Source organism: Carassius auratus, chromosome 22, assembly GCF_003368295.1.
Source record: "Carassius auratus strain Wakin chromosome 22, ASM336829v1, whole genome shotgun sequence".
Lineage (NCBI taxonomy): Eukaryota > Metazoa > Chordata > Actinopteri > Cypriniformes > Cyprinidae > Carassius > Carassius auratus.
Window position 1 is genome coordinate 27,915,193 of NC_039264.1, and position 27,102 is coordinate 27,942,294.

Consider the following 27,102-nt stretch of genomic DNA (forward strand, 5'->3'; position numbering starts at 1 on the left):
CTGATCCGGCTGTGGGACTCTAGTTTCCTGATATCTTGATCATTAACTCCTCTGGGAGAAGTTCACACTGTCCACATGGCAGATCCACCTCTCCACAACTCCTGGCCCTCGTTCTCATGGATGAAACGATGGTCCTTCAAAAGAGGTAGAGGGCATGATTGCGTCTTTCTGGAACTCTAGCATCTTTCCTTTTTTTTCCCTATTTAAAATAAAATATATAATTAAAATATATAATTAATCAATATTTTGTTCTTATTTTATATGTAATTGTACTCTGTCAGTAGAATATTTCCGCTCTGAAAGTATGCCTAGTGTTTTATTTTGGCTTTCTGAATTGGCCATGTGTTCTCAGAATTGTGCAGAATGGAGATTTTTTTTTGTCTTCAAATACAAATAACTGAGGAGGTGTTTTGTTTGCTTGTGGTTGAGACTCTCACTGATGTTATGGTACATGCAGCTGCGGTCTGTCAGACCACCGGTGCTCAAGAGGTCCGGTCACATCGCTAACAGAATGAGCATTTACATGCAGCATCTCATCTGTTAGCACATACAAAACCACATTTTCATACTTATCCGTTTGGTGTGATTATGTCATTACTGTATTTTTAAGATAAAAGACAGAATAACTGGAAACCGCCAGACTCAAAAACAGGGATTTTGGACATGCATTTCAATTCTGAACCCAGGCGGTTAGCGTGTTACAGTATACTCTGAGACATGGCACTCACACAAGTCATGCAAGTTTGATTCTGATGTGCAATTTCCTGATCCTATGTCATTTCCTCTCTTTGCTCTACTCTTCTTTAAAGAAAAAACAAGATAAAACTGAACCATATGCTCTTTTAGTATTTAGCCATTAGCACATTTGCTCTCAAACATTTCCTTATTCTGCTCCCCATCTTTCTCTTATTAATTTAGTTTAGTCTATTATGAATAAGTTATATATGATAGATAGATAGATAGATAGATAGATAGATAGATAGATAGATAGATAGATAGATAGATAGATAGATAGATAGATAGATAAGCAGAAGTCACAGTTAGAGTACTTGGGTTTTGAAATCATCTGTTAATGATGCTCCGAATATTGCATGGATTTTTAGAGAGTATCTCTTCTGAATTGCTTTACAGCTTTGGGGTTGCTCCTGTTATCCTCCTGGAAAAGCTCAAGACTCACATAACATAATTCTGCAAATTGCAATTGGCAAACCTTTAACTTCCTCCGGGGATTCGGCTACTCGAGTGCATGGCCCGCTTTAGGCTATTTCAAGTCCGTTTCCTTTTACTCAGACCAAAATAAAACTTTGCATCTTAATACTGTGTGTTTCCGACCTCAGATGGTGTGAGAAAAACAGATGTTTTCTGTGGTAGACCTACAGTAACCCTTGTAAAAGCTCAGAGGTACCTTTGTTTAAGTATTTATGTTGGAGCATATGGTACGAAGCAGCGGCCATAAAAGGATATTTGAACATTGACGACCATCATAGTGCTCTTATAGTTTACATATTACGTGTCTAATTTGGAGACAAACAACCTGCACTGCTCTCAGACTCTGTCATTCGTGTAGGGCCAAGATGATTAATGCCAGAAAGTACTGTACAGTTCATTCATCCATCGTTTAAGGACAGGCAGTTGGTGATGGAGAACAGTTCTGGATTGGACTTTGGTGTCTGGGTTTTGTCGTAGTCTATATTATTATTGTCATAATCACCTGGAGTTTTGGAAAGGTCACTTAAGCAATTCCCCAGTAGTGGTGGGCTTTAATTTAACTCCAAAGGAAGGTTCTTGAGAGTTGATGGAGAACATTAAGCCTGTATTTATAAAAATACAGCTTCTGCAATGGTTTTGGGGGGGTCTTACAGTTGGTAATATGGTTCTCTTGATGGCTTTCTGAAGAACCTTGGGTTCTCCTTTAGCATCAGGCTGGAGGCCATTATATACCAGCTATCAAATACAACCCAGAGTTTTGCTTCTGTAAACTAGTGCATCAGATTAAGATATTCTGTTTACAGGGAAATTTTTGCAGAATGCAGCCGCTATTTAGGCTATTTTAATTAGAGTATGCTGTCATACCGGCTCTCCAGACCCCTATCTCTATTACTGCTATCTCACAGGAATAAACATAATAGATATGATGTAATTAGATATCCAGAATGTCTCACCACTATTATTGTGTTTCGTCTGGTGCACAGCAACAATGTTTGATAATACACCTGAGCAAAAGCAACACTGTACGTCTGAGATCAAGAGTTCACAATTGTGGATAATATTCCTTGCTAAATTCCTGGTGGATTGTTCTGTGTTTCAGCCTCAGATTGCAAGCCATGCTCTCAACTTCAAGCCCAGGTCTTGGCACCCAGCTCCTCCTCATCCTTGTCCCCAACCTCCATCCCAGAAGACGTCTTCTTTAGCAGTTCACCTGAGGACAAGGTAAGACTCTAACCCTAGCTTGACTCTAAATATACGGTGAATGATGTTGACCCAGGAATATACGGAACTCGGCAAAATCAGTCCATCTGACTTGTTCATTATGTATATGCCTTTTTGGAGTTGTATCATAGCTTTGTGTGAGGAACGAACTGAAACTGAATTTAAAAGAGCTGTGTAATATCTCAAGGAGGGCCAGTGGCCTGCAGAGTTTAGCTCCAACTTACACACCTGCCTGGGAGTTTCAGGTATACCTATTAAGACCTTGTTTAGCAGGTTCGGGGGTGGTTATTAGCAATTGAGAACCGCTGGCTTAGCCAGTGCCTCTTGTATCACACAAGAAGTTTACTGCATCCTCTTTCAGTCCATGAATGACACTACTTGAGACTTACCTAGACTTCACATTATTATTCATGTGTCATGTGACCTTTTTGTTGTGATAAACCAACTGCCTATGGGTTTTTACATTCAGAGACATTTCTTGACTGAGAGCAACCAGTGCAGCAGTGAAGAGGACCTTTTAGACTTCTGCTCTTCTCTGAGAGATTCAGAATATTTCAGGGACCTGCAACTTGGATCCATTGAACCACTGGACTCACAACTTCTGGTTTTAACTGCACCGGTTTCTGCCCCTTTGGTGCCTCCTGCATGCACCTCAGAAAGTGGATCTAGGCAGAATCCCACAGGGTTCAACACCCATCAACTTTTCCAGACGGCCGACACTGTGATTTCCACTGGAGGGGAAGCCATGAAACGCTTGGCCTCTATCAGAAACTCAGAACAGAAGGAGTTCCAGGATTATCCGGAATCCGATCAAGATGAGGACTCGGACACAGATAACTTTCCTATATTGGTTCGATCCATGTCCACGTCACGTAGACACAGCTGGGAAGTGCCAGTGTCGCCCTTTGACATGGGAAGAAGGTAAGACTTATTCTTTCAGAGATTTCTCTGGTCACAATGATGTATGTGTGTCTGTATAAACATTGTTATGTTGTGTAGATTCAGTCTAGACACAAACGGCATTGACAGTGATGGGGAAAGAGAGGTAAACTGTTTGGACAAAAGTCCCCATCTACCATCTTCCTCCTTCTCCGAAAGCTCAGTGGAAGAAACCACCAGCGCTGTGGAAAGTGAAATACCCCAAACACAAGTAACTGTCCTTATTGCAATCTCGGTTTTAACATGACCAGAACAAGACTTTCGGTCAGCTCTATAAACCACTCTCCTGCTCCTGGAGGGCTGCCGTCCTGCAGACTTTAACTCCAACCCTAATTAATCAAACCTGAACCAGCTAATCAAGTTGTTCAGGATCACTTGAAAATAACGTGTGTTGGAGAGTTGGAGTCGAATTCTAGCCAGAAGGTAGCACTCAAGGAGCGGGGTTGGCTTCCTATGTCGTAACTCTTATTGATAACATTTCCCATGCTTTGGTTTTAATGACAGAAGCCAACCACAACAGCAACGACAATATACTCCAGATCTGAGATCCTTGCGACTGATGAAAAATCCCAAGCTGACAGAGTCTCCCGCATACTGGAGACTTCTAAGCAGGCTGCCAGGGCGGCCGGAGGTTAGTGAAATGATTCTCCAATCCAGTAAATCCAATGCTAATTCTGTCAGGAGGAATTCTTAGATCAAAAGCAGCAAACGCACATTTTTCCATTTAAAGTCTTTCAAGGAGACCTTCTTTATTCTGTAGTTCTTTAAACAAACCACGTTCTGTTACTAACCCTAACCCAGAAACAGAACTTTCTGAACATCCAGGGAACTATATAGAAACTTTATAGTTCTATATAGAACCCTTTACTGCCATATATATATTTTCTGCTTAGAAAACTGATCTTAAAGTGCTAAAAAGAACAACAGAATACATGTAATCTTGACTTGTGTTGCTTTGGAATTGCAGAAGAAGAGCAGGGGTCAGAAGAGGGGCTGCAGTCAGAGGAAGGACGGAGTCATGTGTAAGATTTCACATCTTTGTTTTGTTTAAGAGCACCATGGCAAGGTTGTTTTGAGTCAGTGAAGTTACATAATTCTCAAGGATTACTGCAGGACCTTGCAATATGTCAAGACGATTAAGAAGCTTTCATTATGGCTTCCTGAAATTCATTTAGCATATAGCTGGATTAGCAAGACTGTATAAATACCTGAATAGGGGTCCTATTTTATCTGCATAAAACTATTAGTCCTCAAAATGTGTATATGCTAATTATTCTAATAACAAACAGTTCTATTTATGTATTTCCTGTTGCAGGGTGGGGCATATCGAAATACTTCTTCCTTATCTTAATTAGCCAATAGTTGTTTGCAACTGCAGCTAGTATTTGGGGAGGGGCATTCTCATTCTTGAAAGCCATCTGATTGGACAAGTATACAGTGCAGGATGATGTCATCAAAATTTTGGGTCTGTTTTCTTTAAAGAGACTTATTAGGCCATGCTAGCACATAGCTAGGCCTAAAGGCTAATATATAGGAACTAAAGGGAGAAATTTAGATGAACTGATCTAAACAAAAATGTGTGATTTGATTGTATCCCACCGTGGCTGTGGTCTGCCCGTGAACAAGGCAGTAGATTTTACTGATGGTTTTATTTGGACAGCGGCCCACCGTGTGCCCTGCCGCTGCCACACACACTTAGCCTCAGTGTCTTGTTTGTCTCAGGCTGATGGTACAGAATGTTCTGCAGGAGCTTAAGCAGTATCACGGGTAAGTAAACAGTGTGAAGGAGCCTGTCGTGCTCGCCTACAGACTAACAGAGTGGCCCACGTTTGGTTTTCAGGCCCGAAATAGAAAGCATTGTTTCTCACTTTGGCTATCTTGAACATGTTGTGTATGTTTGCTTATATTTATGCAGCATTTTGTCTTCTGTGTTTACAACTCTTGCTGTATCTTTAAACCTGGTGGGGCTTTTCCTGGTTAGGACGTACTTGGTTTATCTGCATGAGAAACCAAAGCATGCTTTTAACAAGGTCATGACACATGTGCACAGTAACTGATGCTTCTAACAGCAGACTAGCAAGAGCGTATGTTCGGAATGGAAAACTAGAGTGCATACTTGCATTTGTACATTACAAAGTAGTGTACTACACTGTACACTAGAGAGACGAGAGATGTTAAGGAGTTGCCACTCTAAAAATTGAAGGTTTATTTAAACATGTTGCATTGTGGGTTGCAGAAAATTTGCATGCTGCAGAAATAATATGGTATTATTCTATTCCGAGCATAAAAATGGATACAACATGCTGCTTACTGAGCACTATGTATTAATGTTTACAGCATGATATGTTTAAGCAGTAGTATGCACATTGTCATTTCACCTCAACATGTTGCATGTACTTTTTATCATTTTTCTTTTTTTGCAAAGTTCTTGTATTATTGTTTTAAATTCCTTTAAAACTTTTGCAAGTCCAATCAAACAGGTCAAGTATGCAGTAAAGAGGTAAAAATGCATTTGAGTATCAATCGGTAGTATGGAAAGTTGACAGTTTGTCAGAATAGTACGTTATCCAGATACTGCATACCGTAAAAACCATAAGGTCATGGTAGTTTGCATTCCAAACATATCCAGCATAATTTTGCAGAGAGGCAAATTGCCAGTGGAGAGACTTGTACTGAATTTATACTAATCTGATCATGATTATCTTGGATTTCCCTCAGAGCTAAACACAGAACTTCAAGCACAGAAAAAAAGGAGGCGGCAGGGAATTTCACATGGTACGAGTTTCTTGCCATTGAGTAAGTCATTGACCTTTTCATGTTGTTATTTATATAATAATCACATTGACATACTCTTGTTCTTTAGAATTTTAAACTGGTTTGATGTGCTTTGTAGAAATGATGAAGAAGAGGAGGACAGACCAGAGCGTCCGGAAAAAGGCACCAAAGTCAAGCGGACTCTGAGCTCACTGAGGAACCGCGTGACCGGATCCTTCAACAAAGACAAAGTAATCGCACAAATGCTGTCATCAATCATTCTTGCCTGGACTGTGAAAAAAAAAAAACATGTCCATTTCTACTGAACTTCGCAGCAACTTCTGCACCTCTGCAACTTCCTCCTTTTCTTAAATGTAGAGAGACATTAAGCTCGCCCATGCAGACTACTGGGGAAGTTCTGACCTGATCTTTGAGCTAGACAATGTGCCAATTGTATACTGTCTTTAAAAAAATAAAATGCACAAGTTAATTAATCAGTCAAATTGTTTTTAAAACAGAGATCAGCTGATACAGATATGATTGATTATTTTGGTTATATAGCTGATATATTGTAAAATGTTAGTGTTAGTCTATTTTTAGGACTTATTTATATGCTTTTCCTATATTAGTTCAGCAAAATAGGTGAGTACAATATTTACGTAATGCACACAAAAAAGTACATTTGATGGAAAATGATTTTAACATATAATTAAATTAAATGTTAAAAAAGAATGAAGATATTAATAATATTCTATATATATTTCATTGATTTAATTTTTTTTTTATCAAAGTAATGATAATTAGGTGAAATAAAAATAAAATAATAATTTAAAACTTTTTATCTATCCCTCCTCTTCCCTATAATTACACTTATTAATATAAATAAAAATTAAATTAAATTAATTACATTCAAATTCAGCAAAAATCACATTCACATGTACTTTATGCTTTCTATTCTATATATTTTGTTTATTTTAGTGCGGTCAAACAATTAGTCACGATTAATCGCATCCAAAATAAGTTTTTATATATATATATATATATACAAATACACACACAAAAATATACATGCATGAGTGTGTATTTGCAAATTCACAATGCATTTACAGCGTTCACACACACACATTATGTAAACAAATTTTTTTATTTTAGATGCGATTAACCGCGATTAATCGTTTGACCGCACTAGTTTAATAATAAAGAAAAACCTTAAATATATCCCTAAATTTATCCAGCCTTCCCTAAAATTAAGTTAAACGTTATTGAATAATTACATTACAATTCATCGGGAATTACATTACATGAAACAAATAGTGATATGTGCTCGGTTTATATTTTTTAAAAAAAATTTGTTTGTTTATTTTTGTAAATAAAATCAAATAGTATATATAATTATACATATCTACAAAATCATATATAATTCTATTTATTAAATTTATATTCTGCTGAACTTTTGCTTTACTTTTAGGTTTTTAGGCGGTCTTTTTGCTATCAGAACTATCAGAAGGTAATAACACGTCCCTTGATTCCTCTGTTTTCAGGGTAAGACCCGAGACAAAGAGCAGCAGAAAGAGAAAAACAGAGAGAGAGAGAAAGAGAAAGAGTTGCACGAGCGTGAGAAAGTGCGGCGGCGCAGCGTGAGCGGCCACCAGCTCGTGCTCGGCTCGTTCTCCAACTGGGCGACATGTTCACTGTGCAGCAAGACCCTTCAGAGGAAGCATGGCCTGCAGTGTTTGAGTGAGTAACACACGACCACAAACACAAACTCGCACCTGCTCCACCACAGCGCATGTCCCAGTCAACCCCAGGCTGCTGCTGCTGCCAGGTTTCACGCGGCTCTCGCATCTCTCACGGGGTTTCTCTAGATTGGGAGTTCTGATAAACCATCGGACGCTTGACCCACTGACTCAAATTGTCACGTGACGCAGCGTAGCTCGAGCTTCGGCTGTTTTGAAACCCGCTTTGCGCTGCGGAGAAATGAACTAGTTTGATTCGATCAGGTTTCTAGTGACTGATGGGGTTTACAAGAGCACGTACTTGAGACTTAAAGGGACAGGTCAACCAAAATTCAGATAGTCATTTTTATAAATTTTCTCTTTGTAATTTCAATTTTTTATTGTTATTAGTGCCGTCAAACGATTAATCGCGGTTAATCCCATCCATAATAAAAGTTTTCGTTTATGTATAGCGTCTAGCCCTGGTCTTCTTTAAAGTGAATTAAATAGATAGATAGATAGATAGATAGATAGATAGATAGATAGATGCACACATAAACATGCATACTATGGCATAAAAATAGATTCTTTTAATTATTTATTAATTTGTTTATTTGTTAAAATATTAGTTTATTTATTTATTTTATAAGATAGTATATATATATATACTGAAAATAATTAAAACATTCATATAATAATAATAATAATAATAATAATAATATATAATAATAATAATAATAATAATAATAATAATAATAATAATGATAATATATATATATATATATATATATATATATATATATATATATATATATATATATATATATATATATATATATATAGACGATGTGGACTGGAGTTGTTTTTGTGTCCTACTTAAGAGAAAGGTTTACATGGGTTTGAAAGGCTATAATATTCATGTTCAAGAGATCTGTCCCTTTAAGAATCAGTTAGTCACAAGACATCCTGATTGGTAATTGAGCACCACATTGGTGTTTACCATTAGCGTCACTTCAAGTCAAGTCACAAGTAGTCTCAGTAAGTCCCTGAAGATGCTTATTTGGAAACTAGGTGTTCATTTGTAGACTGTTTATTTCCCTATTTTAGGAAACCTTTTTATACTCAGTTCTTTGTCCATGTTGGCTGGCCGAGAGACTTTAGAGAAAAGGAGAAACAGAAGTATTTCTGTATTTAATTTGTTTGTTATGCTCCATTACTTCAAGGCACTTAATGGTGTAGGAAATCCCCTCATATTATATTCTTTAAAAATAAGAACGTTAAAAATAGTTTTTTTTAAAGTACTTTAATTTTTGCATATTTCCATCTTAATTTGTGTTTTTTGAATCTTGTTTATTTATTTAAACTAATATTGTTGGCATGTGTGGTGTGTCCTGGACAGTGACTCATATCATGTGTTTATTCAGAGTGACAGAAGCACGCTCATCAAGTCCAAGCTGTAAATTTAAAGCCATTTGGCGGCGAGTGGGATATATTATATATGACTCTTTGCATGACACTGCTTATTAAACAAGTCACGCTGATGTATTTCCTTAGGCTTCAGAGGAGGGATTCTCACTTTAAACAGTCATGATCATTCACCAGTTCAGGTTTATTAAAGAAGCAATAAAGTAATCACTAGTTTGACTTTGAAATATTACACTAGACAACTAATTCACCATCATATGTCATTAACTGACTTCTGATAGATGTTATAACAGTGGAAATGTATAGCAGCTATATTTTTATTTAGCATTTTATATTCATACTGTAGCATGAAAAAGTCTAATATTTTTTTAGAAATTAACAAAAACTATACAAGGAGGATCACATTGGATCAATATTTATTTATTTACTTGTTTGTTTGCTCGTTTACACTTAGAAAAAAACCCTATATTTATTTGTGATATTTTTTACCATATTTCAGTGATCTATATTGGTAGGTAGAATGATAGTATATTTATATTTTATGTGTGTTTTGTATTTAATATTTATATTACAACATAAAAATATAAAGTAAGTCGCTATATCCATATAAGGATCACATTTTCACACCAAAAAAACAAACAAGACAATTTTTTTTTTCATTTTTTTTTTCATTTTTAAGTTCTTATCTACATTGGTGAATTAATACAATGGATGGTTGGCTATATATATATATAAACTATATTTTTAGAAACTGTAACTTGTTTTTAAAATCTTGTACAGTCATGATCAATGGAAATATGTAAAAATATATGCATGTTGATATTTAGAATTAATATATTCTAGAAAAAGTAAATCCCCAAAACCCTGCATAGGTCACATTTATTTATTTATTTTATTTATTCGTTTGTTTCGTTTGTTTGTTTACACACAAACAAACAATTCCTTGTTTATATATTTTCCCCTTTGTTACAGTTGTCTTTTTGTGAATGGACGGATTAACAGATTTCCATTAAATCCATTCAATTAAATTAAGTCATTAAAATATATGAAGATATATAGAAGATTAAAATTATGAAATATATTTTCAAATCTATCTATCTATCTATCTATCTATCTATCTATCTATCTATCTATCTATCTATCTATCTATCTATCATCCATCCATCCATCCATTTATTTATTTATCTATCCGTCCGTCTGTCCATATATATATATTTATTAATTTATTTATTTATTGACTCACAAGTCGTAAACACATTGAAAATCCGAGCCACTGTAAAATCGCGCCTGTCTCTTTAAATGTGGGACTCGGTGAACCTGTGGAATGCGCCTCATGTCCCATAATCCCGCGCGGCGCAGTGCTGGGACAGTCCGTCACTTTACATCCAGCGGTCGCGATTGGCGCTGCTGTTTTTAGGTTGCCAGGTGATGTGTTGTGTGTTTTTGTGCGGCTGTCAGAGAGCCCAGGGTGATGATGTCTGAGGTGACGAGCTCGTGACAGGCGTCCACCGCATCATCAACGGTGAGTTTGTTCAGAGCAACAGGTGTTTGCTAACAGAGCTAATCAACACCGAGCCGCTAAAACACGCTCAAACACTGTCAAACTCTACAGACGTCGCGTAGGGAAATGTTCAGCTACAGGTGGCTCTTTTTAACCTTACAACTGAAGGTTGGCTCAGTTGCTGACCGTTGTGTTGAGTTTGATTGGCTAGTCGAGCAGGTCAGTGTTGTGCAGGACTTAAGGAGCTTCAGACCATTGATGTTGATTGATTCAGACACATTGAATTATTCATCATAGCCGTTCATTTTTGCTAATTACAGTACATTATGTTTACTGTGTGTAGCAACAGCATTTAACACATAAGTTAAACATTACAACGTCAGACCCAGCTAATCAATAATAATGACGTCAAGTACTTGAATGTGTTGCTGAGGTGTTCTGGCTGGTTGTTATGTGGCTGCTAGGGTGTAATAATGGTTTGCATTATACGTTCATTATTATTATTGCATATTAATATTTAAGTGATATTATATTATGTTAAGTTATATTATTGTATTTAAGTTTTTATTTACAATGCAGATTTGTTTTTGTTTCTGCATTAACAAAGATATAGAACTGATTTTAAGTAAATTATTGCTATACTATATCAATGGACAATAAACTTTTAAATTATTCCATTGCTTATGTAAATCTGAAAAAAATAATACCCCACATTTTTTTAAATCTGAAAATAAATAAGCAAACAGTAGTGAATAGTAATAGAGATGCTTGATTTAATAAATCTGATTTAAATTTTAAATTGAGCATTTTATTAGACAACAGTTTGTTGAATATTACCTCCTGTCTTATCAGTGGTTAAAGAGGTCATATGACGTTGCTAAAAAGAACATTATTTGGTGTAATGCAATGTGTTTATGTGGCTTAAGGTTAAAAAATACATTATTTTCCACATAATGTACATTATTGTTTCTCCTTTATGCTCCGCTTTTCTGAAATGTGTCGATTTTTACAAAGCTCATCATTATGAAAAGCGAGGTGTGCTCTGATTGGCCAGCTATTCAGTGCATTGTGATTGGCCGAATACCTCAAGCGTGTGACGGAAAAGTTTCACCCCTCACCATACTGTGATGCCGTGTCCCGGTGTGACGAGAGAAGAACAAAAAAGCTCCGCCTTCTTTCTTTGCATAAACATTTGGGTTGCGTTATGCAAATCTCCCACACAGTGATGTAGACATGTGGGGGCGTGTTTAAATGAGCCATTTTAGGACGGGATGGACGAGTCTTAACTTTTATAAAGAATATCTCTCTGGGTTTGAGACTTTAGTCTTTGCAACTTTAGGGATCTAATCGATTCATGAACAGCTTGTAACACTCCAAAGAAAAAGGAAGACTTGAAATCGCATCATATGACTCCTTTAACTCAGTTTTGCATTGTTCAGAAGATTGTTATTCTGTGACAGAAGCTGGAAGCAACAAATATGAGTCCTTTAAAACTCAAGAGTTAGTTTCATTGTTCTTGACCGTGTGATTCTTGTGGTTTTGTGGACGTGTCTCTGGAGGAATAGTGTCGTTTGGATGACGGTGCTGTCCTAAGCTGGACGGTCACATGCTGTTAATTGCGTTCATCCAGATTCTCCTCCTCCGCATGCCTGAGCGCGGTCAGGTGCACCGTCCCGTCGGCTCCGCTGGAGCTGTGCTTTGATGATAAATAACACTCGGCCCACGTTCACATTCCAGCGGGCGGATCATGTGATGTGAAGATAACAGGATTATCCTCCCGTCGAGCGACTTCTAGTTCCTGTTCCGTTTTCAGCTGTATATTTCGTTCCAGAAAGTCATTAGACGTCTGTTTGATCTTGACATTGAGCTGAAAGTGCTCTGAATAAAACCTTTCTCTGCAGTTCCTTAATGCTGGTCACAGGCAGAAGTGTTTTATTTCCGTTATATTACTAAGAATTAAAGGGGTTTGCTGAACTGCAAAATTTAGCAATTAACTGGACTTAACTGGAACTTACTTAAATGTGATCTGCTAGTTTTATTTTGTTATTTTTATGTTATTGTGTTAGCAGCGTAAGGTTGTGGGTTCGATACCCAGGGAACACGTTAGGTAGAAACTGTTAGCCTGATTGCACTGTAAGTCGTTTTTGATAAAAGCATCCGCTAAAAGCATACATTTAATTTAATTTACTTTTTAATGTTTTCATTCCCCCCAAAATTAAAAGAATATAATTGAATTATTTAAAATAAAAAAATATGAAAGTTGTGAGGAATATATATATATAATTATTTATTAACACAACGACTATTAAAGTATAGAGCTCAACTACGATTAAATTTTATGATTGCTATAAGGTTCATTTTTTGTGTCTGATAACTGCTATGGAGAATAGTTGTTGTTTTTTTCACTTTAGTTTTATGTGTTTTAACTTGTGTGCATTTTTAATATTCCAATAAATTAACATTATTTTCTAATATATAATTAAGACCATGATTATGTCTGATAACTGATGGAGATTATGATTATTATTACTAACGGTAGATCATTTTTGTGTCTGATAACTTGATAAAAATTTTTTAACTTGTTTTATTTGTAATTATATTATGCATTATGAATACTCTAGTATAATTCTACTATTATAATATTATTATCTATTATAATTAATGCCATGTTTATGTCTGATAACTGATATGGACGATGGATATTGTTTTTAATTTACTTCTGTTTTATTTGTATTTATTTGTGTACATTATTAATATTCTAATATAATAAGTTGAACGTAACAGTATTATTATCTTATATAAATAATTCCATGTTCATGTCCGAAAAATGATATGGATAATATAATTTTTTTTTTTTTACTTCTGTATTTTATTTGTTTATTTATTTCTTTTTTTTTTTTGACTCAATAACTAAATTATATTTATGATATAATTATACAAACAAGACTTATGAATGATTTAATTATTAATATTTTAATAACAAATAATAATAAAAAAGTAGTTGTTGTTGTAGCAGTAATAATAATAATTGTTATTATTCATACCACTGTTTATGACGAGTTGTTTCATGATCTAAATAATGCAGTGATCAAATTGATCTTCATCTTTGTTTTGAGCTTTTTAATTAATCTACACATTTCTTACACAAGTATGAATGATTGTTATTTGATTGTTGAGTAATTATTCAAGCAACGAGCTCTGGCTAGATACTAGCAGCTAGCATAAACTGGAGCATAAACTTTTATTTTTGAGAGCATTGTATTGGATAATAAATTTGATAAGCCCTTGCGAACTGGATGAGAAAGAATTAGCCTAAAATACATTTAAATGTATACTTCTACTGGAAATTCAGCATTCATGCTAGCTTTTCTATAAACGTTCTCAAAGCAAATAGTCATGGACTGTTGGATTTTATGGTAGATATTTGTCAGTTTTCATGTTTCTGTGGAATCAAGTGTCTTAAAGTTATGTTGCATGACGTGAAGTGTGTCAGATGTCAGTGTTTTCTGCTCTGGAGGTCCTGTGAAGCAGCAGGCATCGATCAGAGCCTCTGTTTGCTGTGTCTCTAATGAGGTTTGTGCCTAAATGGATGAATCGGTCACTTTGCGGTGTGAAATGTGGAAAATGGCCCGCAGGGATGTGGCACAGGTCTTTTGAATGGATAATAAAGCACTTCTGAAGCTCTTTACCCCTGATAAACCTGCACAGATAGTTGGTTTACTTGTTTTATCAAACCTCTTTGTTGCAGCGTTATGGGAAAAAACTCTTGTTTCATATCCGATTATGCTTTTAAATACAAATATCGTCCCCGGGTTTTATTAGTGCGTTTTGACTGTAACTTCTTTGATATTTTTTTTACAATGAAAGCAGCATTGTGAAACATTAACTGTCCCGTAGTGTTGCGACATCCGCCCTGTTCTTCAAGTCCTCTCCTTCACATGTAAATTCAGTTTATGGGACAGTCTGATAAACTGGTTTCGATAAGGAAAGCACTAACCTGTCCCTCTCTCCACCGCTTTGATCTGCGTTTGGACGTCAGACTGCGCCGTCAACGTCCACAAGAGCTGCAAGAACCTGCTGCCCGAGTGTAGCAACAAAAACAAGGTAAGATTCGTTCACATTAAGACTTTGTTGAACAGACTTCACTCTGTTTGTTTGAACCAAATGAATTCGGTTCCTTCAGAAGATGAAAGAGTTTATCTTTGTTCAAAGGAGTGGCAGGGTGTGGTTTGTTGTAAATGATAAACTAAGCTGGGCACCGTGTTAGTAAAAACATGTTTGTTTGTTTTTCGCAGACAAAAGACTCGCCGCAGAAGACATCAAACGCTGCTTCTCAGTCACATAGTCCAGGTAAGCAGTTCTTAGCCACTAGTTTAAATTTTTTTGTACGTGTGTTGTATTTGATGCTCTTTGATTTGATGATCAAATCAGGGTTTGTTTGCTCATCCGATGACGTGTTGATGCCAAAGACTTTGTGAAACATTTTTGTGGTAAATGTTTGTATGTGATACTGAAAGTAGTTTAATGCAGTCAAGTCGCTGTTGGAAACACAACAATGGGGGTTAATTTGAATTTGTTTAATGGGGCGTTCATTTATTTAAGGGACACTGTGGTCATCTGAATTGTTTTCACAGCAATTGAAACTAGTTTTTTACACTAAATATCACCAATGAATCAGATGACTTCGTAATGAATGGTAGAATTTGATCTGTAGATCCTTTTTGAGTCAGTGAATCATTTGTAAGCGAGTAATCATTTTTTGAAGTGGCTCGTTTGAAAGATTCACTCGAACAAATCAATTTAGTAAATTGAATTTCCCAAATGCTTTGTTTGCGAGACAGTAGACGTGCGACAGTTTTATATTAGTAGCCTGTTATTTATAGTGTTGAAATTGCAGTCCGTATTAGATTCAGGAAACTCACGTACAGACAGACTTACACGTGCGCTTTGTGTTGTTTGTCCTGAAGCTCGTGGCGGCGGTTAAATGCACTTACATCTATGAATACTTTTATGAAACTGATATAAATACAGTTATGTTTTTAGAACTGGACAAAGCATCTAATATGTGGAAATAGATCTGTGCATTAGTGTGAATGCAGTCTATTAAAGCTGCCAGTGTGAATGACTATAAGAAAATGGCAATAATGCTGAGGAAAAACAATACTATGATTATCTGGAAACTTAAAGCACTCTTGATACTGAAAGTGCTTTTTGTTTATCAGCTGTAATTGTCTTTTTCCCCCTTTATTACTTTATATTTGCTTGTATGTTTTGAAGTTGTGTTAACTTTAATTCTTAACAATAATATATATGAATGAATTAATGTTATTAATTTAAGTAGCCTGCTTATATAATTGAATAAAAATGCACAAAATAAATTTGATATAATCGTGATGATTCGTGACATAATTGTAATTGAATTGAATCATGAATCCAGTGCTGATTCGCACCCCTACTGTCATTAATTACTGCCCATTCATGTCATGTCAATCCCATAATACCATTTTTTTTTCATATTTGGAAAACAAATTAAGATATTTTTGATTAAATCTTAGCGCTCTCTGATCCCGCATAGTGCGCGCTTTCTTCTGAACGTAAACGAAGCTGATTACACATGCGTCATGCTACTCCATAATGGCGAAATGCGGTAACTCAGTGGAGAAGAACTGTTGAATAAAGTGGTTATTTTTGCACACAAAGTATTGTCATAGCTTGTTAAAATTAAAGTTAAAACACTGATGTCACATGGACTATTTTAACAATGTCTTTACTACCTTTCTGGGCCTTGAATGTGGTAGTTACCTTGCTGTCTATGCAGGGCTAGAAAGCTCTCGGATTTCATCAAAAATATCTTGATTTGTGTTCATAAGATGAACAAAAGGTCTTACAGCTTTGAAACGACATAAGGGCAAGTCATTAATGACAACTATCCCTTTAACAATAACACTGGCATATGATACAGTATTACAAACATAATAACACACTACAAGTGAGAAGTGACTGGTTAATAAGCAGCAGTGAATGATCAGAAAAACAACACTTTCTTCTGTTTTTCTTCTGCTAATCTGCTGTTTGGTCCAGTCTCGCAGCTGCACGAGGAGCTTGTTCGGTTTAATTTGTTTTTGTTGTCTGCTGATCGGAGTCCCCTGATAGCAAATTAAGATCATCTGGCTGTTGTTCTCGTTCTCGCCAGCACTCACAGAAGCACTTAAGAGGTTAATCACGCTTCCCCAATTAATTACCGCACAAATCTGATCAAGATTTGTGTCTCGTGCTGAGGATTGAACACAATAGACAGCTGCTGTGTTTAGCAGCGGTAGTAGAGCAGCATTTCAAGTAAGCTGACTGTGACTTCTGCCTTCCCAGCCGTTCATCTTGTTTCGTAAGATTGTGTCATGAAATAAACCGGATGACCCTCTGTCTACAGAAGATGTGCGGTTTGCTAGTGTAGTGCTGTGCGGTGATTTACTCCTGAGCTCTGGACGTCTCGTTAAACAGCTCCTGCTGTGACCGTGGCCGAGGTGGTAATTGCTTTAAGAAGAGCGGATGAAGCCTGTAATGCTTCACTTCCCTGCAGAAAACATCTGGAAATGTCCTGCTTCATCCAGAGCCTTCTGGAAGCACCTCTTCCTATAAATGCATAAAGGGACTTCAGCTGAATTTTGGTAATTTTACCGCATTTATGTCTGCGTTGTTTAAATTGCTGCTGAGATAGGATAGCTTGAAATCGGAGATTTCACGATGCATCATATTGCATTGACGATGCACCGCATCCTCAATTTTCAATTTTACTTCACATTTATAAATTCAAGTCAGATATATGAAGACTACAAATTATTTCAGAAAAATTCTATATTTGTCACATGCAATTCATGTGTGTACATTATTCGTTTATAACCTCATTATAGATATTTGTTCTGGTGTTAAATTGCACCGTTTAATGGGTAAATAAATTCATCAGAGGCAGAAAGTTAAAAAAACACAAGCTCACACACAGTAAGGCTTTTATTTCTGCGTGTAAATTGACTCGATCTGTTGAATATGTGGTAGATGCCTCGTTCTACAGAGCATCTTTCATAGGCTTTTGGATGAATTTTTTTTTTTTTTATTAACCATCAGGTGGCGCCGTTTTACTGAACTGATACCGAATCATCTGCATCGCGATGCATTGAAGAAACGTTTCATTATGACACCAATATAGAATAATTTAAAAATGTTTTAAATAAAATCAATTTTGTAATGTATTTTACATATGCGTAGGCTAATAAAGTTAGTTTTTGACATAACAAATTGCACATTAAAATATTAAATTATAAATACTTCTACTGCTACTACTACTACTACTACTACTACTACTACTACTAATAATAATGATAATTATTATTAGGTTGTTACAGTGGGGACAATATTTATTTGTTCCCCTGCTGATTTTGTAAGTTTGCCCACTTACAAAGAAATGATGGGTCTGTAATTATTAAGGTAGGTTTATTTTAACGTATAGAGACTGAAAACACATCTCAGGAGGGATTTTGGTCCACTCTTCTTTACAGATCCTCTCTAAATCCTCAAGTTTCCTTGGCTGTCGTTTGGCATCTCGAAGGTTCAGCTCCCTCCACAGATTTTCTATAGGATTGAGGTCTGGAGACTGGCTTAATGTGCTTCTTCTTGAGCCTCTCCTTTGTTTCCTTGGCAGTGTGTTTCGGGTCATTGTTATGCTGGAAGACCCATCCATGACCCATCTTCAGTGTTCTGGCTGAAGGAAGGAGGTTCTCATCCAAGATTTTACAGTACATGCAACACTCTACAGACAGCTTGGCAATATCTGAAAGTACACTATTAACATCAGTCAGTCAAGCTTTATAATAAAGGATTATTTCATAGGAGAACTGTAGTATTTAGAAGTAAACTTGATAACCATGTTTGAATGCATATTAGTCATTGAACTGAACATTTTAACTGGAAAAACATTTGGAAATAACTGATAAGATAATGATACGGATTCATCATTATCTGTAAGAACTGTAAAACACAGTAAGGATTACTAAAGATTTATGAGCTGCTGGGTTCATGAATATTAATCAGGTTTTGTGCAATCCCTTGAACTGATTGGCTGAAATCAAAACGGGGATGATAATAGGTGAACCCCAGCCAATGAGATTGCCGTCTGCGCATAAACCCCACCCACTACCGTAAAACCCGGCTGTTATTAAAAGCGGAAGACTTCCATAGGAATGCCATTGTTTTGACAGGAAAATACAACAAAGAATATTGTTTAAATGTAGCGCGTCATTTCTCTCGCTCTCTCTCTCTCTCAGATCGCCTGACGGAGAGTGAAACTCTGAAACACAGTGTTTGTGAGTGAAAATATATCTTATAACTTATACTTAGCCTCCAACTCACACACTGGCGAGCTATTGGCTACTAGTAGACATCATTTAGTCACCAGAGTGAAGATTTAATCGCATATGCAAGTGATTTACTCACAGTGTGGAGGGTTGACATGCCCCGTCCATTGGCCCTGAGTGTGTTTGAAGTCGTCCTGTACCCTTAGGATTTAAGTCCGTTGCGATGTAGTGTTACCAATGTTTTGCTTGGTGACTGTGGTCCCAACTGCCTTAAGATCATTAACAAGCTCCTCCCATGTAGTTTGGACCTTTCTCATGATCATCTTTACCCCATGAGGCGAGATCTTGCACGGAGCTCCGGACCGAGCAGAAATATTTAGTAAATCTTCCATTTCCGAATAGTTGCACCAACAGCTGTTTCCTTCTCACCAAGCTTCTTGCTGATGGTGTTGTAGCCGATTCCAGCCTTGTGCACATATGCAGTCTTCTCTGACATCCTTTGCTCTTGTTCATGGTGATGGGAGACGTTGAAATGGAAGATACAGATTGTGTGGACAGGTGTCTTATTCACCTAACGAGCTGACATTAGGAGTAACTTCTTAAAGTTTCACTCTTTCACTCACTGAAATGCAAATCAGTCTCTATCCTTAATATGATGCTTTTTTTTTTTTTTCAGAAATTTTTTATTGATATTCTGTCTCTCTGTTAAAATAAACCTACAATAATGATTACAGACCCTTCATTTCTTTGTAAGTGGGCAAACTTACAAAATCAGCAGGGGATCAAATAAATATTGTCCCCACTGTATGTGATTTCATATGCAAAAAAAAAGTTAATATTTATTCAAATGTATTCATGTAAAAATATGATATTTGAGGTATTAAAACACGTCACATATATATTATTAGCATGCTTATTGTAATTTTATTGAATATGGATGTAGAGTTTGTTTAATTTGAAGTTAAATTTGAAGTAGATTAAAATTATAGATATAAAAAAGCAATGGTTAAGTATTATTATTATTATATTAATACTACTTTTATTACTACTACTACTATTACATTTTTATATTATTAATATTATTATATTTTATTATTGCATATTTTATTACGGCATGTTTATTGTAATTTTATGAAATATAAATGCAGCTTTTTTCAAGATGTACATTTTGGATGATTATTATCTAATTTGAATGTATTAATATTTCTTATTATAAACTATTCTTATTTATAAAAATAGATATAATAATTTAGTTTTTTATATAATATGTGTAGAAAACCGATTATATTTATTATCATTATAATTATTAGGTGTCAGGCTCTCTCTGGAGGTGATAATGGATCTTGATGGTTTATACGCTCGCACTAATCAGACGGTGAGACTCAGACTCTCGTCTGTGCATCTAAACCTCCTCCGGCTCAACAGGACAGTGACGGGAGGGAGGTGAGGAGGAAGGCACATGCAGGATTTCTAGAAGCTACTCTCCACTTTATAAAGCCCGCCGTCTTCCTCTCCATCAGTGTTTTCTGCATCCAGTGTGAAGCAGACACCATGGCACTGGCTTTACCCGGAGCCCGTGGCTCTCAGAGGAAGAGCGCTCGTGTCCCAGTCTCCTGGGGTCTGTCCCGTAGGCTCGGGGTTCGAGTCCTGCTCCATCGTGACTTACTCACCTGCCGTTTCCTCGACTCGATGCCGCGCTCGTTTTTAAGGCACTGCTACCGCACTGACCCGTCTCGCTTCTCCACAGCTCTGAGGGACCCCTGCTCTGCCCTGACCCCTGTCGATGGCTCGTCCCGGACGTCTCGCTCTGCTCCAGGTATGACCGTTCCACCCAAAGGACACAACGCCCAGCCTGCCTCCTCCAGCAACCCTACGCTCAGCCACAACAACAGCAGCAGGTGAGTCCCGTGTGCCTTCAGTCATACATACTGTGATTCACACTAGCCGTGGGTAACAATACAAAACAAATGTGTGTGTGTAAATGACAAAAAAAATGTTGGGATGTACCAGAATCTAAAATCATTATATACATACTATAAATGTATCAGTTTTACCTGCTTCTTAATTAACTTTATAAATGCATTATTATCATATTGATGTGATTTGGCTTATACTAATTGTCTGGGTTTTTTTCTATTGATTTGTTATTGAGTTTTTATGATTGGTCGTACCATAATGTTTTTTTTCTTTCTTTGTAAACGTTACCTGTTTAACCTGATATTGTGCTGTTAATTTAAAAAAAAAAAACATTAAATAATAATTTGACCAATACCTACTTATATGCTTATCAGACAATGTTGTGCATCCATAAGTTTTAACATGGCACTTCATTAACATTAATCTGTTTACATATATTTATTAATTAATATGATATTTGATATTGATTCATATGTTTAAATAAACTAAATACACACCAGTGTAATTTGAGAATCATTGATATTCTATCATAGTTTTTGTTTATTTTGAATTAATTTTATTTTTATATTTTGTGTTTGCATTATAATTTTTAGCCAAAGTTTTAGTCATTTTTTTGTGGTTTTGTGATCTTATTGTATTATTATTACATTATTATACGTGTTATATGTTCATGTTTTATTTACTTTATTCTCACTACTCTTAACTACACTAATTACTTTCACTATAATATAATGTAGCATTTAACATTAATTTCTGTCTTTGCTTTAGTGTTATTATTACTGTTGGTCATGATGCAGTTAGGTTGTGTAGAAGTGTGAGGCTTATGAATCAACACAAATGAAAGTGTTCTCTTAATTCTCCCCCATAATGACTGTGGTGTTTGAATGGTCATGTTCTCTGGCAGCTCTATCACCGGAGAGATGGATGAGGTTGACGCATTCAGGATGAAGCGCCCCACTGATGACACCTTATCTCTCGCCTCCACCATGCCCGAGTCTCTCATCATTGAAGGTGAGGCCTTGATTATCAAAGCCAATACATTGAGAACACCTAGAACGTATGATAAACTGGCATGGGTAGTTTATGACGGGGATTTTGTAAAGCATTGAGCAACACTTTGTACTGAGTTTTATGTTAACTGTGCACAGATGCATATTACGCAACAGTACGAGGGGAACTGGAAGCCATCGTGCAAGATTTCGAAGTGGAGTCCTGGAGTCTGGCTGTGGATCAGGATTTCTTGAAGAAACATTCAAAGGAAATGATCAAGAGACAGGATGTTATATACGGTTAGAGTTGTCTAGCTACCCACACTGCTTTGAGAACTTCGAAAAACTGTTTCCAGATCTTCTCTAATGGGTTTCCTGTCTCCTCCAGAGCTCATCCAGACGGAGATACACCACGTGCGGACGCTCAAGATCATGCTCTGTGTTTACGCTCGAGACCTGCGGGAGGCGCTACAGCTGGACGACAGGAAGCTGGACTGTCTGTTTCCCCGGCTGGACAGCCTGCTGGAGCTGCACAGCCACTTCCTGTACAGCCTCCGGGAGCGTCGCGCAGAATCCCTGCAGCCGGGCAGTGATCACAACTATGCCATCCATAAACTCTCAGATATCCTTATATCCCAGGTACATGCCCTAAATTAAGCACCTTACTTCCTGCTTTACACTTCCTGGCCTACATTTCCAGCTTCCTGTTGTCAACCTTTTGCCCTATGCTTCCTACTTTGCATTTCCAGTCTTTTGGTTCTTGCTTCAAACATCCTGTTTTTGCCCGACACTTTCTGCCGTTGGCATACTTCCTGCTTCATACTTCCCTACATTTCCTTTTCTCACACAATTTCTCTAAACTTCCATCATCACATTTCTTGTCTTACGTTTCTGGCTTCAAACATTCTGTTGTTACATTTCTTGCCCTACACTACAACAATTCCTGCTTTTATAATACTTCCTGCTTCACACTTCCTTCCCTAATACTTCCTCCTTCAGACTTCCTGTCCTCCCCACTTTTCACCAACATTGCCTGCTGTTGGAATACCTCCTTGACACCGTCCCTAAATATCCTGCTTTATACATATCCTATCATATTTCCTGTCTTGCGCTTCCTATTTCAGACATCCTGATTTGACATTTCCTGGCCTACACTTCCTGCTTCACATTTCCTGGCCTACACTTCCTGCTTCACATTTCCTGGCCTACACTTCCTGCTTCACATTTCCTGTTTTACATCCTCTAGCTACATTTCCTTCCCTACATTTTCTGCTTCCCACATCCTGTTTTCACACTTTCGCCACTGCCTTCATGCTGTCGTAATACTTCCTAGTTACACCTTTTGCCCTGCATTTCCTATGTTGTTTCCTCTTTTTACACTTCCGGCTTCACATTTCCTGGACTAAACGTCCTGGCCACTTCCTGTTTTCATTTCTTGCTTCATACATGTTATGTTGGACAGGAAGTGTGAAGAAGAAAACACTGAGAAGGAAGTAAGAAACAGGAAGTTTTATTTGCGTCTGTTTCTAGTTTTCCGGAGAGCTTGGAGAGCGAATGAAGGAAAGTTATGGGGATTTCTGCAGTCGGCACACTGAAGCGGTCAACTACTACAAAGAGCAGCTGCAGAGCAACAAGAAGTTCCAGAACCTCATGAGAGTATGTTGAGATCTTATTTGGCTAACATTTGCCAGGTTGTCCTCAGCGCTGCTTTAAATCATTTTGTCCTCTTACTTTGTTTTTAGAAAATGAGCAGTCTGCCAATAGTGCGGCGGTTAGGCGTTCCAGAGTGTATCTTACTGGTGACGCAGCGAATCACAAAGTATCCTGTTCTTGTGGAGCGCATCCTGCACAACACAGAAGGTTGGTCGTTGAAGTCCACTGAAATGATCCAGATATTATGGATCTGCAAGGTTCTAAACGCTTTCTTCTCATTGCAGCAGGGACAGAGGAACATGAAGGATTGGCACAGGCTCTCAGTCTAATCAAAGACGTCATCGTTCAGGTGGATGCACAGGTCAATCTCTACGAGAAGGAAGCACGGCTCAGGGACATCGCCTCCAAGGTGGAGTCCAAGTCCCTTGGGAAAATCAAAGATGGACGCGTTTTCCGGAAGGAGGACCTTTCTCAGGGGCGCCGCAAGCTCTTGTATGAGGGCACGGTCAACTGGAAATCTGCATCTGGTCGACTAAAAGGTATTATGAGAGCATTAATACCCATGCATACGTACAGAGCCCATCAAGGAATTTCGTTTTGACAGAGAACGCAGATGCATCAAAATATATTTTTTTCTCCATTTTTATATATATTTTTGTCCCCCTTAGGGGCTCCATACACATTAGTTTGTTTGTTGCACAATTGTAATGTGTGATTGCTCTGTTGCAGATATTCTAGCTCTCCTTCTTACTGATGTTCTCGTCTTATTGCAAGAAAAGGACCAGCGATACGTGTTCTCCAATGTGGTAAGTGTGAGAACTTTGTTTTTGGTTTATACAAGAAGATAAATTGTTTGTTAACACACTCATCTGTGCTGTTTTCCTGTTAGGACAACAAGCCATCCGTTATTTCACTGCAGAAGTTGATCGTCCGTGAGGTGGCGCACGAGGAAAGGGCCATGTTCCTCATCTGTGCCTCCTCAAACGAACCGGAGATGTATGAAATCCACACTGCCTCAAAAGAAGACCGCATCACGTGGATCACCCACATCCGTCAGGCCGTGGAGAGGTCTGTGTCAGACGATAATCACATTTGTGTCTGTACTTCTGTCTGCATTGTTTTTTAAATGTTCCTCCTCGGTTCCTGTCCATCAGCTGCCCACATATAGAAGAGAGATTGTTTAGCGAGGAAGAGGAAGCCAGAGTCGCCCGCTTCCGAGAGTTTCAAGGTAAAACGCCACACATAACTTGATTCCTAATGATATTCATGGTTTTTCTGCTCATTTTGATGTTGTGTGATTTGTTTTTTTATGAAGTTTAAAATAATCTTTTGTCACTAGAGGGCGCAGTTGTGTTTTCATACTGAAGCCTTTCAAACCCTTTTGTCAAAAAGTATATTTAGTGCAAATGCTTGTAATATTAATATAATATACATGTGTATACTATAATTTACTAAACTTGATAGTTAATATTAATAGTAATTATATTTATATATTTAATTTTACTTTATTATATTAATATAGTTATATTTAGAATATATATGTATGTGTGTGTGTGTGTGTGTATACTCACATGCTAAACGTTTGAGTACTAAATATAATGTAAATATATTAATATAAAAATATGTAGTTATATAAACTTATATAAATGTGTATGTCATATGTCGTATGTTATTCATAAAATGTGTAATTTATACTTGATCTAATTTCGTTATATTTTATAAGACATTTAACACACCTTTATTCAGCAGGGATGCATTAAATTGATCAAAATTAGTTATAAAAAAAAAAGTTACAAAAAATTTATGAATTAATACTGTTGACAAATTCATCAAAAAAATCCTGTAATAAAATCACATTTTCCACTAAAGATTGTTTCTTGCATTATGTTTTGCTGTTAGATTTATAATGTCCTTTTGTTGAAAAATGGTAAATAATACTACTATCAGTGATTTTGTCTCTTTAACATATTTTACTCCATCTACGACGACTCTTTTGAGGACATTTTTAAACAAGTTAAGCCCAATATAGTTGTGTGGTTTTTAGCAAAAATAAATTATAAAAACATGATCAAATTCAGCCATAATATTTCTCGCCATGAGAAGCTGGACAAACAAATACACAAACAAATAAACTCCTTCTGCGACTCTTTTCTGTAGATCGCCTGGCGTTGAAGGACGCTCAGATTGTGCAGAGCCTCACGGAGAAGCTGCAGTTGTTTGCAGAGATGTCTGAATCTGTGGCCGGTTTAGAGGACGCCAGCTCTCGCCGTCTGCTGCTGCGGGGCGACTGCTCGGACCTCCAGCAGGGGGAGCAGCTGCTCAAAGGAGCCATTACTGAAGGTAACATGTCATGTTGATGGCCTGATGAATCGCTTGTCTTATGCATGGGTGTCATGATGTAATCTTGCACCTGGTAGCAAACGAGATGATTTAAGAGCTCAGTGTAGATATTGTGTAATGTATATCTGTCTGTTTCTGTAGTGGAGAACCTGCAGAACCTCCTTGCATCTTTAGCTCGGGATGTGTCTCCACAGATGGAGGGGAACCAGAGTCTGTCCTTGAGTTTGCTCCCACGCAGAGCGGACACCTTCGGCGGATATGATAGCACTCCTAGCATACTGCCTAAGAGTAAGAGATACATGTGTTTAGACACTGATTTTACACTCACATTAATGGAGATTAGTTGGCAGTATTTTAACGTATGACTCGTTGCATAATATCAGATCTTTTTATCCAAATTCATCGCATATTTTAAAGGCTGTGCCTCCCAGTTTGCATGCTATCTAAATCATAGTTCAAAATAGCACATTAAATATTCCCATATAGCGTTCAAATTTGTTTTGTTTTTTCATTTCTGATTTTCCTTTATTGTTCTCTTTAATTTTTTTGCTATCTTTTTTCATTAATTTTGTTTGTTTTTTTTCTGTCTTTTGTTCTTTTGTCTTTCATTTTATAGTTCTTGTCACTCTTGTTTGTTTTCCTTTCTTTTGTTTGTTCTGTTTTTTTATTAATTTGCTATTTTTATTTGTTTGCTCTTTTTGTCTTTTGTTGGTTCTTTCTTTCCCTTTTTTGTTTTTATGATAACCTTTTGTTTATTATTTAGTTTCACTCTTTTGTTTTCTTTTCCTTCATTCTTTGATTTGTTTGATTTTGTTTCTTTGTTTGTTTATTATTTTGTTTCTTAACGTTGATGCTTTCATTTGTTTGTTTGTTCTCTGACCTTGGTTTTTTCTTTCTCTTCCTTCTGGCTTGCTTTCGGTTTTCACTGTATTCTTACCAGACACATACCAAAGCCACTTACAGTGCAATACATGCATTTTAATTTTTTGTTATTTTTTGTTAATTATTCACAGTCCCCTCTGTTACAGTATATGGTTGGTTTGTGCGGTTCATGTGCAGGTCTGCTCTGTACCTCTCCAGTTTAAGTTGTAAAT

At 36.8% G+C, this 27,102-nt stretch overlaps 1 protein-coding gene across 1 annotated transcript in view; it reads left to right on the plus strand.

Annotated features, from left to right (window-relative positions):
- The window catches only part of LOC113040225 (rho guanine nucleotide exchange factor 18-like), a 41,868-nt gene continuing 14,766 nt past the window's right edge, over positions 1–27,102 (plus strand). The window contains exons 1-24 of the mRNA XM_026198548.1: positions 1–145; positions 2,309–2,430; positions 2,900–3,351; positions 3,430–3,580; positions 3,874–4,000; positions 4,337–4,391; positions 5,092–5,136; positions 6,088–6,165; positions 6,263–6,374; positions 7,665–7,860; positions 14,804–14,868; positions 15,060–15,114; positions 20,857–21,007; positions 21,931–22,037; positions 22,175–22,315; positions 22,404–22,654; positions 23,546–23,671; positions 23,758–23,875; positions 23,953–24,207; positions 24,398–24,474; positions 24,558–24,736; positions 24,823–24,896; positions 25,826–26,008; positions 26,150–26,296. Coding sequence (XP_026054333.1) covers positions 76–145; positions 2,309–2,430; positions 2,900–3,351; positions 3,430–3,580; positions 3,874–4,000; positions 4,337–4,391; positions 5,092–5,136; positions 6,088–6,165; positions 6,263–6,374; positions 7,665–7,860; positions 14,804–14,868; positions 15,060–15,114; positions 20,857–21,007; positions 21,931–22,037; positions 22,175–22,315; positions 22,404–22,654; positions 23,546–23,671; positions 23,758–23,875; positions 23,953–24,207; positions 24,398–24,474; positions 24,558–24,736; positions 24,823–24,896; positions 25,826–26,008; positions 26,150–26,296 — 3,337 coding nt within the window. The 5' untranslated portion in view covers positions 1–75. The remainder of the gene's footprint in view (positions 146–2,308; positions 2,431–2,899; positions 3,352–3,429; positions 3,581–3,873; positions 4,001–4,336; positions 4,392–5,091; positions 5,137–6,087; positions 6,166–6,262; positions 6,375–7,664; positions 7,861–14,803; positions 14,869–15,059; positions 15,115–20,856; positions 21,008–21,930; positions 22,038–22,174; positions 22,316–22,403; positions 22,655–23,545; positions 23,672–23,757; positions 23,876–23,952; positions 24,208–24,397; positions 24,475–24,557; positions 24,737–24,822; positions 24,897–25,825; positions 26,009–26,149; positions 26,297–27,102) is intronic.